The sequence below is a fragment of the Apteryx mantelli genome, chromosome 13 (assembly GCF_036417845.1).
Source record: "Apteryx mantelli isolate bAptMan1 chromosome 13, bAptMan1.hap1, whole genome shotgun sequence".
NCBI lineage: Eukaryota > Metazoa > Chordata > Aves > Apterygiformes > Apterygidae > Apteryx > Apteryx mantelli.
In genome coordinates, this window is record NC_089990.1 from 7,570,135 (window position 1) to 7,589,053 (window position 18,919).

The 18,919-nt window shown below is 51.3% G+C and overlaps 1 protein-coding gene across 1 annotated transcript in view; it reads right to left on the reverse strand.

The window, feature by feature from the left end:
• MCF2 (MCF.2 cell line derived transforming sequence) overlaps positions 1-13,349 on the reverse strand; it is a 61,596-nt gene extending 48,247 nt beyond the window's left edge. Inside the window, exon 1 of the mRNA XM_067303885.1 lies at positions 13,217-13,349. Within this exon, the coding sequence (XP_067159986.1) occupies positions 13,217-13,349 (133 nt within the window). The remainder of the gene's footprint in view (positions 1-13,216) is intronic.
• Positions 13,350-18,919: the final 5,570 nt, after the last annotated feature.

The following is an 18,919-nucleotide window of genomic DNA, read 5'->3' on the forward strand; positions in this document are numbered from 1 at the left end:
CAGCTTATAGCCGGTAGACGTTTTCCTGGATTATCTATAAATGGAATCATAGCTAAAAATTAAACATCCTTGTTCCTGCACATAAATGTTTTAAAACACAGCTATACAGATTAACGTATTCGTGCTTTCTGAAAATTTAATTTTAAACACTGATCGTTTTACAGCGTTGGTCCCCAGGAGTAATCTTTGGGCTGTTTTAAATCACACTGGCTGCATACTTCAGCACACTCCTCTGTAATCGGCAGTTATTCTATTTATTTTTTTTTTCCGCAAAAAAGCCCTCTGGTCACTTATACTTTATCTAAGGATTTTTCAAGCATTTAATTGGCTGTACCGAGCCGCACCACCACAGTCCACAGTCCACCACGTCTGGGGTACTCTGCCTTCTGCTATTCAGACTGCTCCCTGGCTGTTCCCGTTTTTAATGCACACTCTGCTATTTTTTCCTCTTGTAGATAAAAATGTTATTTTTGTTCTTTAAGGATCAAGCCTCAGCCCACTGACATCTGCAGTAACATTCTGGATTTTAACAGGCCCCAAAAGTGTTCTTGGTAAGAAAGAAAGTTTATTTTTTCAAAGGGATTTCAAGTATTTCTCTTATTCAACTAACTGCTGCAGCTAACTTGGGGGAAAACAGTGGTAACAGCTTTTTTCTGGAAATATTTTCCCTACCAATGATTTCATATCGGTAAAAACCACATTTAATAAGTTAGGAAGCTCCAGTACCTGAAGCGTATGATATTAAACACGAGGATCTTTGAAAACACGAGACCAAAGCCCCGCGGCAGGAAGGCTGTGCTCAGACGTTTGCCTCCGCTGCTCGCAGGAAGGTGGGGAGCTTTTTGCACCTCCGTCTACTTCCGTGAAGATGCAGCCACGGGCAAGCCGGGAGAAGTTTTGCCCTGTGATGCAACACCCATGCATGACTCAGGAATACACCAGAGCAACACCAAACACAGCGACGGTTTTACAATAAATGCAGCTTTTGTTTTCCCTTCTGTAGCGATACGGAAGGGAAACGCTGGCTTATTAATAGCTGTCAACAAGCAGTTTAGCAAAAGGGGGTTAACCTTTGCATGGTAATAAAACACTTAATTAAAAGCAGTTTCACAAGTCATCTTCTCACTGAGAACAATCTTATATTTTGCAGTCTTAAATTAAGCTGGAGACAACTGTAATTGGAAAAAAGTATCATTCTTCCACAGATAATTTCAAAAAAACAACAACCAAACAAAAAACCCTCCAGCATCTGAAAAACATGTGCTCTAACCACAGAGTCTGGGGCCTGCTGCGCCAGGCCCTCTGCAAACCTGGGGACAGGTGACCAGTGTCGCAGACCGCCTGCAAGCCAAGCAGCAAGGCGACCCTTCTCGAAGGGCTGCAGCAAGGAACTGCCCGCGCGTCCCCCAGCCCCGGGCCACGCTGGGAGACGTACGCAGCGTTCGCAGTCTCGCTGTGCAAGGCCGGCAGTAAGCGGCGGATGGCCACAACGCTCTCCTTGCGTGTGGAAACGACCACAGATGCACCAGGAGGGAGCAGGTCTTGAAACTCATGATTTCCAGCAAGGACCTCGTTCTACATTTTTTTTCGTTCCTATGAAAGTCTTATTCCTGACATCAGCACAGAAATAGAGACCCAGATCTTATCCTTGACTTTAGCACAGAAATGGAGACCCAGATTCCTACAGCCTGCTTATAATTTGAGTTTCTTGCTTTTTAAGGGACCTCATTTTTAGAAGAGGGCACTCAGTGCCTCTGGAAAATCAGGCCCTTCTAAGCAGTTTCAAGTTGAGCATCCAAAATAATAGCTCATTTGAGGAAAAGCTAGGCAGGAGAACTTTGCTTCAGGCAGAAAAGGATCAGAAAGCGTATCCCTTACAAACCCTCCCAAACTTCGGGGGGAAGAGAATTCAACAGCCACATAAGACACAGGAGCAGGACCACTGCGCGCACAACAGCATGCCGATTGTATTCCCCTTGTAGCCGCTCCTTGGCCAATCCCTCTCCGGCGCTCGGCTGGCATTCATCAACAAATTCAACTTCCTGGACAAACGTTAGGGAAAATAAAGTGCTGGCATCAAATTCACAAGCGTGCTGCTGTGCCCATGATGCATCAAATGGGTGGAACTATAAATCCTCTACAGAAGCTCGGCCTTTGTCCTAAAATATTCATCTCTGGGAAAGGAACAGTGAACGGCAATGCTATGCAAAGGGGCACCAAAGATATCTGTCTTTCAAAGAGGGCTTCAGGGGATGTTTGTTAGCAAGCTGATGATTTCTTATTTGAAGGACACTCTTGGGACAGTACAGCAAAAGACGCCAGCGTATTGCTCAGCATCAGCTATTAACAGCAGAGCTCCAGCAATGAGCCCTTCACAGGCTGCAAACACTGAGTAACTACAGGGGTGGCAAAACCCTACGGAGTTTTGTCCTGAAACTACTAGTTGCATGCAGGCAAGGGAGTTTAAAGTTGCTCCTGGGAGGCCCACGTGAGCTGCAGTCGCTGTGAAGCAGGTAAAGCCTTGATACCTGTGAGTTCAGTGCCCACTGTCTGAGCCTTCGGAAATCACTGCTCACTCCAGGTTACGCCACACCGGGCTGCATCTCGCTTTGCAGAAGGGGGGAAAAGTCAAGGTTTCATGCGAGTCTGCTCTTTTCCCTTATAAAGAGGCTTTGTGATCATTAGCTATTATATAAAGGAGTAGTGCTGACGCAAAATGAAGCCTGAATCCCTCGCGTTGCAGTATCCCAGAGCGCTTTACAAACACCACTGCTATCCCCATGTAGTTGGTATGACCTTATTATAAGCAAACAAGCATCTGTAGGACAGGAAGATAAATTGCCATAACACTTTAGAAACAGTTTTTATATAGGCCTTAAGCTGAGTATTTATAAAACACTGCTGCAATTATTGCATTCAGAGGTATGTATCTGAAAGCTTCCTCTGCTGAGGAGATTGTTGCCATGACACAGAGTTTCTGAGGATGCATGAAGTCAAGCAAGGAAAAGACAACGGAGAAATACAAAGCTCTTTATCCCTCTGAGAAGAATTATCGCGGCTCAGCAGAGAGCCCTGCTGAATCTACCCCGTTCACCCTCATTTGGTTTATTCAGTCCAGAACATTTGCTGGGTCCTCTCCATCTGACAGTATCTCAAGGGTTTTGCACCAACTGCAGTTGTAGGAATGATGCTTTTTCTCCAAGATATTCCATTTCAAGGTGATTTGGGTATGGAGGAGCATTCGGGTACAGTGGAAGTATGCACAGGGACACTCAGAGAGATGGCTGCTAAAGTCTGAGTCCAAATGCCACCTCATCACTCATAAAATACAGCAGCCTGGAGACTCGATTAAACTTGGAGTGCTTTGCTCTTTGGTAACTATTGTTTTCTTTCCTTTCTAAACTTTGCAGGCCCACACCATCTGCAAAGAGCAGCTGTGTAACGCATCTGCCAAGTTGATGTAATAGCTCCTTACATCTACAACACTGACCAAATATTGTTTGCAACTATAAAATACATTCGGAGATGGCTTCATTGTGAATGAAGAATAACAGCTTTTTATTTGAGGGCTGTTGCCATAGTCCAGAAAATAAAACTGAACTAAATCAAATAAAAAGGGCAAAGGAGCATGTTTAACTTCATGATTTGCTCGTTCCCTGCTTGTTGCCCAGGTGGACATCTACACTCCCAAGAAGCATTTGTCCAGTGTCGAGGGAGCCTGCAAGTCAGCACATTTGTAACCTATTTTCATTTCTCTCGGTGACTTCCTGGGTCAGCCTGGGTCATCAGCCAGTTTCTGTCTTGGTCACCCACCCGCAGGAAGGCCCACCTGACTCAAAAAGTCCCCTCCACGCCAACGATGCCTGTAACACAGACAGGTGCGGTGCTCAGGGAGTTTTCTGACAAGCGGGGTTTCTCCTAGCTGACATGGGAACTTCTGTCCAAAGCCAGCACCAGCATGAGCCTCCCCAGCAAAGCTGCAGGAGCGCGAGCTAGGGCTGGGACATGAGGATTAAGTCATCCCTGTCCGGTCTGCTTGGACTAGGAGCTGGAACACAAACCCTTTACAGCAGAGGGAGTGCCCCAACTACTGACCCAACGCAAGGCGGAGTGGTGCCCTTTCAGCTGCTCCCGTTAAATTTGTTCCACGTTGTAAAATTAAAGGGTGGAAACACGGTTTCTACAATGAGAATGAGGAGAAAGACCGACACCACCCTGCAGTCTGTCCCTCTTCCTCGCTCTGGGTAGATCTACCCCATTTCATAGCCAGAAAGCAGCACCATAAAGGAGCGACTCTGGAGCCCATCGCTCAGGGCTCTCGCTTTGGGTAAAGGGGGCTTCTTCACTTGAAATACAGTTATCATCTGCGCAAGCAGAAGAGCTCCACCAGGAAGAAGGAAAGAAACCCACACCACAGCAGCTAACAGCGCAGCGGACAGGGCACCCCCCGGCTGCGGGAAACCCAGGTCTCCATCGCCCCGGTAAGCGTCCCGGCCCACCAGCTGCTGGGTCTCTCACCCTCTTCCTTCTCATCCAAAAGCTTCAAAGGACTTTGGGCTCAGTCCAGTGCACAACAGGAAACATCGTCATTCTTTCTATCGGCACACCATGTCCAGAAAGCAAGGTGGAGGGAGTTACTAGAAAAAAATACCACTTCAGACTGTCTCCAAGCTGCCCTCCCGTAAACGGCACGCTTGGGCGAGGAGGTCTGCACAAAGCCTTGCAGGACGCGCTGGGCTGAGTGACAAAACGCGCCTGCTCCCGGCCTGCAGGGACGCGCAACGCAGGGACACGCGGGCCCCGGGCCTCCCTGCCCGGGCACGGTCTCAGCCCGCGTCCCCCCGCGAATCACAGCCCGCTTGCCCCGTCCCCAGGCAGCGGCTTTCGCCATGAGCTTCTGCTTGCAGGAGGATCCCAATTTCCCCATGGCGGGACCCGCCCTCCATCCTGCCCGGTACCTGCGTGGGAACAGGACCTCGCAGCGCTGGGTACACGCACGGCACGTGTTTAAACAGCGTTAATGAAAACAGGAGCCAGACCCGGCTCTGGCTGCTGGCCAGGCAGCACAAAGCTGATGGGGCTGTTTGTGTAGTTTCGCTCTATATCTTCATTAGGGAACGTCCATCGGAGAACAGGACGCCGTACTCCTCCGAACACAAGGCCTATTGTATTTACAGAAAGCTTATTTACAGCGCCCGACCAGAGCAGAGGGCTGGCGGCCAAGCGCCCGAGGCCTCACCCCGCTTTGGGGAGCTGCAGTCGAAGGGGGGTGTTGGGGTGGATGGCCTTGGGCTAGCGCGGACAGCAGGGCGAGGAAAGGTTTCCACAGCCGCCAGGACTGCAGGTCTCGGGGAACGCGCCGGCCGGCTGGAGCCGAGCTCCAGCGCTGCCTCCGTGGGGACAACGCACGGCCGGTGCCGGGCAAGCGGGAGGCACCTGCCCTGCCTCTCCTCCATCCCTCTGCGTTGTGCCTTCCAGTTGGCAACACAGACACTCAGCCGGATCAGAGGAAACACCACAGTTAATGCTGTCACTGATTTTTCTTCACCGAGACCTCAAAAAATTCAGGCATTTACAGAATATCAGTCACAAAAGCAACCAGCCAGGACTTCGTGGCTTCCTCTCTTGGGACCTGAGGCCAAGAGATCATTTTCCTCTACAAGCGAGCGGGAAGCAAGCTGGCTCGCAGGGGCTGGCCGCACTCCTGCCAGCAGCAGGACAGAGCAGGTCCCATAGCAGGGACTAACAAAAATCCATAGGGCCGAAAAGGAGAGAAGCCTGCTAATAAGACAGATCTACTTTTAGTTCTGCCAAAGCCATCCAGAGCTGCAGAGCACATGGAGCTCAACGGCCTTATGCTGGAATTACACCTTTATAGCCTGACCACAGATTTAAACCCGTGGGGAAGTTTCCCCCATGTGAGGAATACCCTGTGATGAAGCATAGCCTGTATTACACAAATCCACCTCTCTTATACCCCAGAAGTTCAGCTGCTAGAGAAACTTAGGCGCTTGGTTGTGCGAAGTGCACAAACAGCTGCGGTCCTCCTCTGCACATGCAAATGATCCGAGATAGCACTAGCTATATATGTAATTACTAGTCATTTCTAACAGCTATCCTCCGAGCTGCACACACCCTCGTGTACACTAAAATACACGCTCAACTGCTCACGCATGCTGCCCCAACAAACATGCCTGCTCACGCACTCTCATGCGAGCCAGCGAAGTCGCCGGGGGGAGTATTGCGAAGCCGAGGCTCTGCCGCTGCGAAGGGGAGCCGCATGGATCAAACTCACTGTTAGTCATTTAAGCGTAAGAACACAGTTTCTGCTACGGGCCTAAAGACCGACACATTCAACAGGCTGCAATTCCAAGCGGTGCAGCCATTCCGCTTGCCAACGCAGCGACACAGAAGATCCATGAAAACACGGATGGCAAAAAGCCTCCCTGCCCTGGGCTGCTGCAAGCCCCTTCTGCGTGACAGCAGCGTGGCACAACAGACCCAGCGCACGGCCGCAGCTCCCACCCCGCAGCAGCCGCAGGCTGCGCACGAACACCCGCATCGCCCCTCCGCGGGCAACGGTCTAAGGGCTTGCAGCTGTCAGACAAATGCTTCTTAATTACAGCAAGTCAAAACCAGATTTTCATTTGGAGGCAAAGAGTAGTAATTAGATTAGATTCTTAAATGCCTACGTTTATATGAGACATGATGTATTGATCCTGAGGAAGGCGATGGGCCTCCCAGGCTGGTCTGTCAATAGGCTCATGGCAAACCTCCATCTGTTGCAGGCGGAGCGTTCAGTACAACCTCGACTTGGCAGGTGCTCACGCAAAACCCGCTTCTGCAATAAAGAACAATTTGCAGGCAACTAACCCCCAGCAAAAACAGAGGCACAGACACGAGTTTCCAAATGGCTCAATTTTGATCTCGGTTACTATTTCCTTGCGCCTGCTCAGAGCCACACTGAGTTCAAAACCACGCTGAACGTGCTGCAATTACATGCCTCAGAAAAGTCAACCTCCGAGCAAGCTTTTTTATCAGCAAGGCTGCCGCTGGTTTAATAAAGGAAGGGATCACACTGACGTGCCCCCAGCATCCGCAGCAGCGAACAGGGGCATCGCGGGAAAGGGCCTGGCTCGAGCCGAGCCGAGAGGAGCGCGGCCAGCAGCCCGGCCCGTTCAAGGCTAGGGGGACGGTCCCAGCCCTCGCCCAGCCACGTGCCACCGCTCCCTTGTTTGTGTTCGTGCTGCCTCTCGTCCTCCTCCGCGGTGAGCCGGGTTTGGCAGACAAGCCCGCGGGCACGAGTCACCTGTATATTTGCAAGGCTACTTTCCCACGCGTTCAGTCCCCCCCACCCACCCCGGCTGCTCAGGAGGCACCAAGGGCAGCCGAGGCAAGCGGCGGGGGGAGAAAGGGACGTCTCCCTATGCCCGCACGTGGCCAGGAGAGGCTTAGCTGCCACCTCAAGCTCCTTCCGTAGCAGAGCATCAGCGCAGCGAGGGGGATAAGGGAGCACAGAGCAGCGGGAGGAGTTGCACCCAGGGGACGTCCCGTGAGCCATGGGCGGATGGGGTGTATTTAGAGGGAACCGATGATTCAGAGGCTGCAGCACATCCCTGGCCACCAATCTCCACGCGGCGGTGGGCTCCAGAGGGTCGCCGAGGCGCCCTGGGGGGCTGCCAGGAGCCTGGCGGTGACGGCAGGGATGATGCCCGAGAGAGCTCGGTGCACACGTTATGGAGCCAGGTCACAGCAAAAACCCTTCTTTAGAGCCTGCTGGGTTCCAGGCAAAACCGATTCACAACAGCACCCGCCACGCCACCGTTTCACCCAGGCCCGGCCACCGCAGAGCCCTTCCCCTGCCCAGGACCGCCCGCGAGGGTATGCCGGGGCCAGGCTCGCCCCTGTGCAAGCTCTGTCCTCCGCTTCCCTCAGCTCCGGCCGCGGCACGGAGCAGGAGATGGGGCACGGCACCAGACGGTCCCTCTGCTCCGACCCGGCAGCCGCACTCATCTTCCCAAGGCTTTCCCGAGTTCGTCTGCAAGCGATGTCCCAGTTCAGGCACAGTTTCCCGCCACCCAAATCTGGGAGTTTTCTCAGCTGACTGAAAAAAGATAATGGATAGGGAAAAAAATGATAACACAGCACAGTTCAGGCTCATGGACCACCGTGCAGGCAGGGTGCCAGAAGGGAGGGACGGACCTTTGCAGGAATGTCCCCTGGGATGATCCTTACGGGACGGGCTGAATCATAACCTTACAATAGGAGCTGATGAGCGGCACCCGAAGCTGGAGCCGAGGGCACCGCGCCAGCACCGGGTGCAACTGGCCCTCCGCGCCGCCGCGCGCCGAGCTGCCAGCAAAGCCCCCAGCACCTGCTCGGCGCCCGGCAGGAACCGCCAGCCGGAGCGACGCGGCCTCGGCAGCAGCAGGGGCACCCCGAAAACTGAAGTGTCCCAGTTTCGTGGGGACAAATCTCTTCCTGCTCCCTGATGGAGCCACCTCCCCGACTGTCCCCTCCCTCGCCCCTATCTCCCTGCGGAGAACGGAGCGAAGGAAGGAAAATCCGCCGACCTGCTGCTAGCACGCTGGAGCCTTCTCCCTGCAGACCTATCTGCGCGTCTCAAGCCCAGCCTAACAGCAGGCAAACTGCACAAGCTTTGCTCGGAGAAGGCTAACCAAAAGTAAACCAAATTACAGTTAGGCTTACATATTCTCTCCTGTTATCACTGCAGCTAACCTCCTCGTGTGGCAGAAATATTGGATGCTCTGATCTGGTTATGGCCAATGAGGCTAGCTGTCTTTTCACATCAGCCCTAACTAAGCAAAAATTGGAGAAGATAAAAGCCAGCTCAGCTATACATGTATTTATATTTATCACAAGAAATGTAATAAAAGTTTCTCAACACCCACCCTGTGGATTTAAACTAAATCAGTGTGTGGGAGTTGAGAAAATGTAGTTTCTTGCATTTATTAAACTTATGTCTGAGCTTCAACATATATTCAATTTTCTCCCATTCCCAACTCCAGTACTCTTTACTTATGGGAAACTCAGGAAAGAGCCTGCAGGTGTTTTGCCCATCAGCAGGGAGGTGCATTGCCAGCTGTGCATAGGAAGGTATGCTTAGCATCTGCCATCAGCAGGCGCCTCCCTAGCCAATGTCATTAGCCTCCAAAACGTATCACATTCAGCTCAAAAGACTTTCAGAGAGTCTGCTGCTGAGCCAAAACACATCAATAACGTTCACATCGCCGCTCAATACCACGCAAGTGTTGCTTCTCCAAGCCAAATTCCAGCTTTGTGCACAGCCAAAGTAACTCACCTGCTTGGGCAGGAGCTGTGGACTTGCAATAGCAGCAAATCCTTGGGCCCAACCACCTGTTTATAAACCTGGAATTAAGTTCACTGAAGTCAATGGAACGATTTATTTGCTTTCACAGCCCATGCAGCCAGGAAACTAAATTGTACAGCCTAGTTCCCACAGTGGCGTAACCGAGGAACTCTTACTGCAAAGTTAGAGAAATTAAAAACAATTTTCCCAAATTAAAAATGAAAGTGCTCGATTCTGTCATTCCAGTGTTGAGCAAAAGCACATATCCAGATCCAGCAAACAGATTTCCGGCTGCAGGACAAATCAGTGGCATGGAAACCAGGGGGAATATTGCTTGTCGCCTGCCTCCCACCACCTTGCTCCTGGCCGGACCATCCACAGAACAGCACGTGGCCAATTGCACCTTGCAGGCGTCTTGGCCAGCGCATAATTCCCAGGAAACAGCTCTGCCCGGGGGCAGTCTAGCCGGGCAGCCGAGGTGGAGGGAAAGCTCCCTCGTAGTCAGCCTGGGCTCCCTGACTCAGCCCCACTGCAAAGCCAATTCCAGCATCGCCTCAGAGCAAAAAGGGATTTGAAAGCCACGGCAGCCCCAGCCGGCACTTCCGTCGTGACACTGCAATCTGCCCCCTGCTCCTTGCGCTCGCGTCACCCTGCCCCAAACTTTGCGATAGCCTGCAATTTTACAGCATTAGGGAAGCTGTCGGATGAGATGATTGAGGTTTTGGTGGCTGAGTAAGTAGGAAAAGGAGGCGTGCAGGACCCAAGCTGAATTTGTCAGGCACGCAGGAATGACCTCCTTCACATGGACACGTGTCAGCTTGAAGCGGCCCATTCGTATCACAAGGTTGAGGGTGCTCGCTTGGCTTGTGGCTCCCGGATTTCCTTACAAGCCATCACACTTGCCAAAACCAACTTTGACGAGCGGCTCCTGCTCCAAGTCAAACGCGCGGCACTGCCCGGGCCCTGGTTCGAACTCCTGCGCAGCCCCGACTCCCGGAGCGTTGCGGAAGCTCCTTGTTTCCAAGCAGTTTAGAGGCAAAGGCAGCGTTTTGGAAGGCTCTCTCTCTCCCCCACCATCTTTTACACTTCAGTTGCTTGCCTCCCACACAGACCTGCTGTCATTTCACTTTTGTCATGGTAAATGAATGATAAACCACGAAGCTGCAGTTGTAGCAAATGCGATTTATGAAGAGGAAGCACATCCCACGTACTACCGAGCGCTCCCGGGCTACTAGGACCGCTCCGCGGCTCGCCACGGCTGCAGCACCTGGCGAGGTTTGCACCCGTACTGGCATCCAGCTTTCGCAGCGTGTTGGGCTCGTACTCTCACAGCTCGCAGAGCGTGTCTACAGCTTTTTCAAGGAAAGAACAGCTATAAAAGCGTTGGAATTTATATAGTTTTAAATATCACAGTAAAGCAAACATGGGAGAAGCTCACCTTTTATTAGAAACAACCAACAAGTTTCCAAACCTGATGTTAAAAGATGAACCGAGATCAGGCTGAAGGCTCAGAAATCAGAGATGGGGCAGGGGGGGGAAACCTCCCTATTTATTTTTCCTATTATTAATCTCATGGCTTGGGGGAACCTTACTCAAATTTGCATTTTTTTTAACATCTAATCTTAAGAATCCATGTATATCCCAAATCATGTGTCCGGATCCTGCAGCTATCACCGCACAAACGTGCCTTTGTGCTTGGGGGGAGTTTCTGATTTTGTATGAACACTACGCAAAGGCCATCGGCAACGAGCTGGGGCCCCGCGCTCACGAGGAGCCGCTGCCCGGCTCCCCCCGTTTCCGTTACACCGGCGACGGAATAAGCTCACCATCTGTGCCCTCGTCTCCCCGTCACCCAGCTCCGCACACAGCGTGGGTGTTTTGTCACCGACACCAGCGGAAGGAAGATCAGGCTCTCTCAGACGATTTTTTTTTTTTAATCGCACCCATTCAACAGCCTCCTTTGCTAACTGACTGCGATCTCCCCTCTCCCCCCTGCCCTACCACCCTGAAGGGCACGGAGTGGCCGGCACGGCAGGCAGCGGTCTGACCCGCGCCGGGAAGCGCCCTCGCGCGCTGCCTGTTGCGTTCGCACGAAGTAGGTCAGCCCGCAGCGAGAGGGGAAGGTGCCAGCTCGCCCGCTATCGCACAAGAGCGTGTGCACAAGCAGGTACGGGGAAAGAGCTGCAGGTTGTTCAGCCTGCACCCGCGACTTCCCCCCGGACACGTTCCTCCCGCCCGCTAGGCTCTGCTTTGCAAAGAGGTCAAGGGAACCGGAATTAGACTGCAAGCTTTTGGGGTCAGTGTGTCTTTTTGGTGCCTGGCTTGGTTCCAAGCACGCTGCCAGCTGCGAGCAAATATGGAATAATGAGCGCCTTGGTTTTCCAACGAGGGAGGGTGCAGCGACACAAGATGCCACCACCTTTCCTGGATTATTACAGGCTGCACTGCAAAGAACTGTTCTCCCCACAAGAAAACAAAGTAACAGAAAAAAATCCAGGCTCAAAACAGTTTATGAGCAGATCATTGATCATCAAAGGAAACATTATTAAGGCTCAAGAGCAGTTTACAGCCTGCAGATAACAGATCCGACTGGATTTGCTTCCCCTCAGTGCCTCTACGTTAAGGGTGCGCAGCCACGTAACTAGAGCAGTCACTACAACTCTGTACCTTCCTGGATGCAGCCTGGGATTAAGGGACACTGAAAGACCTAGGAAAAGGGGAGAGAAGAAGGGCAGCCTAACAGATAGATACACACATTCTACATCCACCTACTGCTTTGCTACTTTAGAAACTAGGAAAGGGCAGATTATAGTCATCAGGCTGAGACACAGCTTTACAGGGAAGACTTATTTTGTTTTGGCCATGGGAAATCTGAGAAGGAGTAAAGACTACTAGCAAAGAATTAACCTTTTGCTTATTGAAAACAATTCTCTTTCTTCAGATTCATTTTGAGCAATGCATTCCAATAACAAAAAGGGTATGTCAGCAGCACAATGTGAAACAGCCTCTCCTTAAGTAATGAGGCCATTCTACACTGATAATGCAATCCATCAAAATAAATAATACTCAGAGCCTTAAAAAAAAAAATCATGCAACAAACCCTACCAGAGGCTTCCTAGAAAGACAGACTTTGGTACTAACAGCTATTTGTCTGCACTGTCTTTACATCCCAATTCTGCAGTCCGTGACTCAAATCTCAGTTTCTGCGTGTGAGAAGTTGGTACCTGCAGGTTTACTGTTCGCTCCTGGCATCTCACTGCAAAAACCCAAGCTAGGTTTAGCTCGTCTAGATTAAGGATGCTAGTCCAGATCCCCAAACTGATCCAGGCGCCTTAAGCAGAGAAGCAAGCGGCAGGTAGGTACCTAATGCGAGAGGAAGCCCTCGGCATGCCCACGGAGCCGCCGCAGCGCCGGACGGCCGCAGCGCCAAGTTTGCACGGGCCCTTCCTCGGGCGCTCAGAGCGGCAGCAGAGGCGGCTCGGCAGCGCACCGCACCGCACCGCACCGCACCGGGCCGGGCCGGCGCCGCCCGCACCCGCCGCCGGGGCGCAGCGCCCCGGGACCCCCGCGGGAGCAGCCCGGGCGCTGCCGCTGCGGAGAGGGGCCGCCCCGGGCCCCTCGCGGGCTCCCCCCGCTCCCCCCACACCTGTGGCGCCGGCGGCGGCCCCGGGACCCCCGGCTCCCCGGCGGCCCCGCGCTGCCACGGCGGCGGCCCCGACGGCGGCGCCGCGACGCCGCCGCCTCCCGGGCCGCGGCGCGCTGCCGGCGGCCCCCGCGCACCAGGCGGGCGGCTCGGGGGCCGCCGCCGCCCCCCGCGGCCTCCCGCGGCCTCCCGCGGCCCCCCGCGGCCCCCCCCGGGCCGCACCGGCAGCCCCGGGCACTCACCGGCGGCGGCGGCCTCCAGCAGCGCGGCGGCCCGCAGCAGGCAGTAGTAGCCCTCCATCTCCCCCGCCGAGGTGCCCCCCGGCGGGGCGCCGGCCAGCGCCAGCGCCGGGGCCGGGGCCGGGGCCAGGGCCATGCCCCGCGGCAGCGCTCCGCCGCCGGCCGCGCCGCCGCCGCCGCCGCCCCGGGCCGCGCCGCCCGCCCAGGCCGGGGGAACGGGCGGGCGCAGCCGCCTCCGCCCCGCCCCGCCCGCCGCGCTCCTGCCTCCTGCCTCCTGCCTCCTGCCTCCCGCCGCGGCCGCGGGCAGCGCCGCTGCCGCCCGGCCCGTCGCTCTTCACCTTTTTTTTCTCTTTCTTTTTTTTCCCTTTTCTTTTTTTCTTTTTTTTTTTCTTTTTTTGGAAACGAGCTTTCGCGTGCGGGGAGGGCCTGCCCCCGCCAGCCTGCACCAGCGACCCGCAGCGAGCGCCGTGCATTTAAGGTGTTTCGCTGCGCGGTATCGCACGGCCCCGGAGTGCGGGGCCCCCCGGCACCACTGCACACGGCAGCTGGCTGCCGCAGTTCTCCCTCTGCTCCTCTGCTAAAGCCAAGGGCAAAGCACCGACGCTCCCATATGCCTTCTCCCCCCACCCTTTCTCATCACCGCCCTGCCATCAGCCTGCACAAGTTTGTAACAGCAGGACCCGCAGGCCTTAAACCATCCCTTGAAGCCCAAACAGTGCCAAGATGTTGCACAGGGGCTTGTTCGGGTCAGAAGTACCTTGGCCCAGGGTTTGCCCCCTGATGCATGCAGGCAGAGAGCGATCCACGTGTTCATAGAGACACAGGCACTTCCATACCTTTGAAATTTCCTATTGATATTTGCAAAACGGTATGCTAGATTTTCACTTGACCCTATACCACCTTCTCTAAGAAAAAAGAGATATTTTTGTCTTTTGCAAGCAGCACTCTAGCAGATTCTTTGAATAACATCTGAGAATTATGTTAAACCATGCTACAGCCAAAGATGGGCCAGGCCCCTAAGCGCACAGCCAGCCTGACCCACCAGCCTCAGCTCTCCAACACCAAGGTTCAGATGATGCCAGCTCACTCTCAACAGGAGCCTGAGCCGGCCAGGAAGCCAGCACAGAGAAGTGAACGTTCCTGTTTTTCCAAAACAACCTTTTAATTATGCTGCCGTACTATAGCAGCAGCCTTTTTTTCCAGCACTTCAGCATTCAGGACTATTAATTTAGGACCCAAGGTCTAACAATGGTAACATGAAAAACACGCTGCTTTTTGGTTGTGTTCCTCCTTACACCTATATACAATTTTTCAAGGAAAAACTACCCGTTGAGTCAGTGCTCTTTGTTTCTAACACAGCTGATTCTCACCAACTTAATAGTTTGAACAGACAATTTTCTGTCTGGTCATAAAGCATGTCTTGTGGGAGGGGGAAGAGTTCATGTGCTCTCACCCATCAAAAAATCTAGCTCAGGTGCCTAGCGGTAAGGCATGGTTATAAAATAGCCATGTGCAAGGCTACAGGCGCGAACAGACAGAAGCACTGCATTCCTGCTCTATTCTTATCACAGGAAAGCTATTTTCCCTAAACTGCAACAGTTTATGCAGCAGCGAGGCCCATCCAAGCGCTACTGCAAGGCTCCTTTTTGTTCTACCTCTGCAGAGGATGGCTTGCTGTAAATAGGACTCACTACTGCTAAGTGATAAATACCCACTTACAACGCCGATTTCAAGAAAAATAAAACTAGACAATAGAAGATATAGCTGCATTATCTCTAAGGTTTAGCAGTCCCTTCATTTCTTGCTCTGTCAATAGAAGACAAAATGACTAAAATTGGACTGGGACCAGATCTTCACAGCCAACCATCCAAGTCACATGGCTGCAACAGGAGATGTTAAGAGATCAGACACAGAAACACGAAAGATTTAAGGCCCAGGTCTGGCTTATATTAGGTCCCAAATGGACCGTAAGAAGCAGGCTGCTACAGGAGTGCTGGTTGCTCATCTGGAACACCTACACTGAGCTAAGTGGAAATAGCTGCTCATTCAAGAGCCCAAGTCACTGGCCATCTCCCCACACCACCATATCTACGGATATGGCATGGCTTTTCCTCACCATCATTCCCTTAAAACCCTGTATTGCCACAAGGACTCTTGCTTTGAAAGGCTAGCTGCTTATGGTTCCCTCTCCTGGGCGTTTCACAGTGCATGTCCAGCTATTGCAGTGGTGTATTCAGCAGAGGCGCCATCCAGCTGCTCGCATTTGATACTGGCAGAAGCTACCTACCGTGTCTGTCTCCCTCCAGAGATGAGCATTACTCTCTGCCTGCTCAAGTAAAGATAAGTCGAGATAGAGGGAACAAGGAGGCAGGAAACAAAAAGGAAACAATGACAACCAGAACTGCTGATATTTCTTTTTCAAGGATTTCCCTCCTCAGACCCCATAACATGCTGAACAATGTCCAGGACTCTTTGTGAGTGGTGTACAAAGGGAAAGAGCTCCTTCAGACTCCTAGAGCTCTTATCAACTGGAAAAATAATGCTAGCTTCTGCAGTACCTCTGGAAACAGAGGTTTTTTTCCATTCTGGTGCAATTACTTATCCTCACATCTTTGGGAGAAGGTGTGGGGGAGAAATCCCACTAATTTCAATATTTCCATATCTTTTTTTTATGATGGGGAAGGAATAAAAACACACCCCATCATTTCATGTAAAAGTCCCCTTTGTTGGGACTGGTACCATTATTTGGTTTTCAGAAATCACCCTTCAAAAATACTTGCTCAGTCAACCAAGCCATTGTTTCTATGTTCTATTTGAAGGAACCTCAGACATTCACGTCCTCATGGTGTTATGATCTCCTTTTGAGATTGATCTGAATGATTATACCAGATATTTCTCCCCGGCATATGTTTTTTATTATATTTTGGAGAAAATGTAGCATGTTTCCAGCAGCAAATACCTCAGGTTTCATTTCTGCAGCTTTCATACTGCACTATGTGACTGTGCCGAAAGGAAGGAACAAGGCAGAGCCGCACTACAGGCTTCAGCCCCACTGCTCTACTTGGAGATATTGTTCGATTAGAGGCTTCCTGAAGCATCTTAAAAATATGCATCTATTATCTCCAGTTCTAGATGGTCAATGGTCCATCTAGTCTCCAAGTCTTTCCTCCAAAAATACCCTTCCTCTTACAGTTGCTGGAGCAAATAGTTTCTGGCTAAATGGAGTAATTTAACTTGTTGCCCTTGCTGTAGACCTCTGTCTCAGTTCTCACATGCAGTCCTGCAGATTTCTTGAAGGTACAGGCCATGCTGCCCTGTCCTGTTCTCATCATTTCGTATCTCAGTTGCTGCAGCCTCCTTTTCCCTGGCTTGGACAAACCCATTTTGTCCTGCTGTCCCCTTTAGAAGGCTGCTGCACACACCTTTGTCACACTCCATCCTACCGGCCTCGTCACCTTTTTATGTGCAATTTCTCCACCGATTTTCTCTTCACCAGAGCCTCTGGTCCAAGCTACCTGCCTTCATGGCGAAGCCCAGCGCAGCCCTCACAGAGCCCACAAGAGGCTCCATGAGACCTACATGCCATGGGGAGCAGCCACGTGGTCTCTCCTGCCTATGGCCTCTCTCTCCAATGGCCAAAATGGGCTAGAATGGATTTAACGTTTTCAGGGTGGTGGCTGGAAACTGGAAGAACAGATTATCTAAATTTAGTTTGGAGTCAAACTGATGTTGGGGGAATACGTTCACCTCTAGAATAAGTACAGTAACATCAAAGTACTTGTGCAGAAGAGTAATTAAGCTCTGGCTGGTTTTCATAAGCAGGGATTTTATGAAAGGATTTCATGTGCATGAGATCTACAGACTCTCTAATCCACACCTTCAAAACCGTTGCAGTGATGAACGTGGATGGGTTGCAGCAGGGCACACTTCAGCTTGGAGTCTTTCAGAGCCAGTCCGGGGGGAGCAGAGCCATGACGACCGAGAAGAAATCCTGGCCCTGCGGGAATCAATTGAAGTTTGTCATGGATTTCATCAGGACCAAGATTTTATTTCAACTACTACGTCAACATGAAAAAGAGGAAGGACTCCATTACGTTCTCCCACTTTCACTCGTTGCTTAAGCTCGAGTTACCTCGGTTATTCTTGTAACCACCGGTTTTGAAGGGAACACGCACGCAGGTGCACACACGCCCCTTCCGGAGGCCACAGCGTGTCTTCTAGCATAACAGGTCACCATCAGGCATTTGAAGATTTTAAAAGCAAACCCAAGCGAGCATGGAGGAGAGGCTCATGCACACGCTTTCTGCAGATGCACCACGTTTTGCAATGACTGCAAGCAAATGCGGGGGCGCGGGCGCACTTCTGCGTGCCCGGCAGCCCCGGCTCACACGGCCACAGTGCCGTGCCGGCTCTTGTGTTTTGGAAACTTGGCACAAAAAAAACCCACCCACCACCAACAACAAACAAGAAAACCCCACACCCTGCTGCTTTTCTTAAAAATTACATTACAGAGTGATACTGCTTCTCCTTTCTAATAAGAAGCGTTAGACAGATATTTTAAATGTTATTTGGTGCTTTCTGAAGCCTCTCGTGATCCATGGAAGTCCTGCATCACTTACACTTGCTACTTCTGTGCTGTCAGCCTGGAGAGGCAGTTCAGAGTAAAAGCCGTTGCAGTTCTTCGGATGATTTTCACTATCACTCAGCGTAGGCTATTAAGATTCTCAATGCGCGTATCTAGTTTCCAATAGTACAAGCTTCTTCTTAAAGGTTATAGTTTGTTTTAAATAGCACAGCCATCTGTCCTACAGTGGCTCATGGGAGCTGAATAAATTGAAGGAGCCAAAACAGAATTTTTCAAACTGACTGTCGTTTTCTGTTATGAACGTTTCAGTTTGAAACAGACCTATGTCCTTAAAAATAAATAAATCTATGTATTTTTCTATGTATTATACAAACAGCGTAGGACTTGCTCTAAAAGTTTCATTACGTTGTTGGAATTTTATCAATGCAAATACCTAGTTTGTGTTGTGCTGGCTCCAGGCATCCTACCAACCACAGAATAATCCTCGTCTGTGCGTTTCTAGGCTTTGAACTAAAAAAGTTATTTATTACAGGTAGCCATGATGCACAGAACCAACATACAGCAACAGGAAAAACAACTCTTCTTGCACAGATGGAATTTGGGCACATGGACCTGCCTTTTTTTTTTTTTTTAAACCTGGTTGCTAAATGTCCTCATCAACTAAAGTCCAGAGTTCAGTGCTTCTGAAAAGTTCCATCAATTTATTCACCTAATTCATAGGACTTACTTTCTTATTTTGACAGATTATTTTTCCGGGAAAGGGGTTCAGAACACATAAGCCAGATAGGTGGCTATCATCAGCAAAATTGCTAATATCTTGCTTAAAAAAACAAAAACAAACAAACAAAGAAACAAAAGAACCCCCGAAACCCAAGAAAACAAAACCTGAGAAGCTACCCCGGTGTTCTTTTCTGGGAAAGGTGCTCACTGTCATTGGGAGGTACTGCAGAGAAATGAGTACGGCCTTGTTGATTTAATCCAGCACACAGGAAAAATGCTGACAGTCCTCCAAGTACTGCCATATAAAAGCCTAAGTTATAAACCATTGCCAGTGTGGCATCCAAGGAAACAAGACAGACAAAGGTGTATATATATATATATATATTAATCAGAACAACATA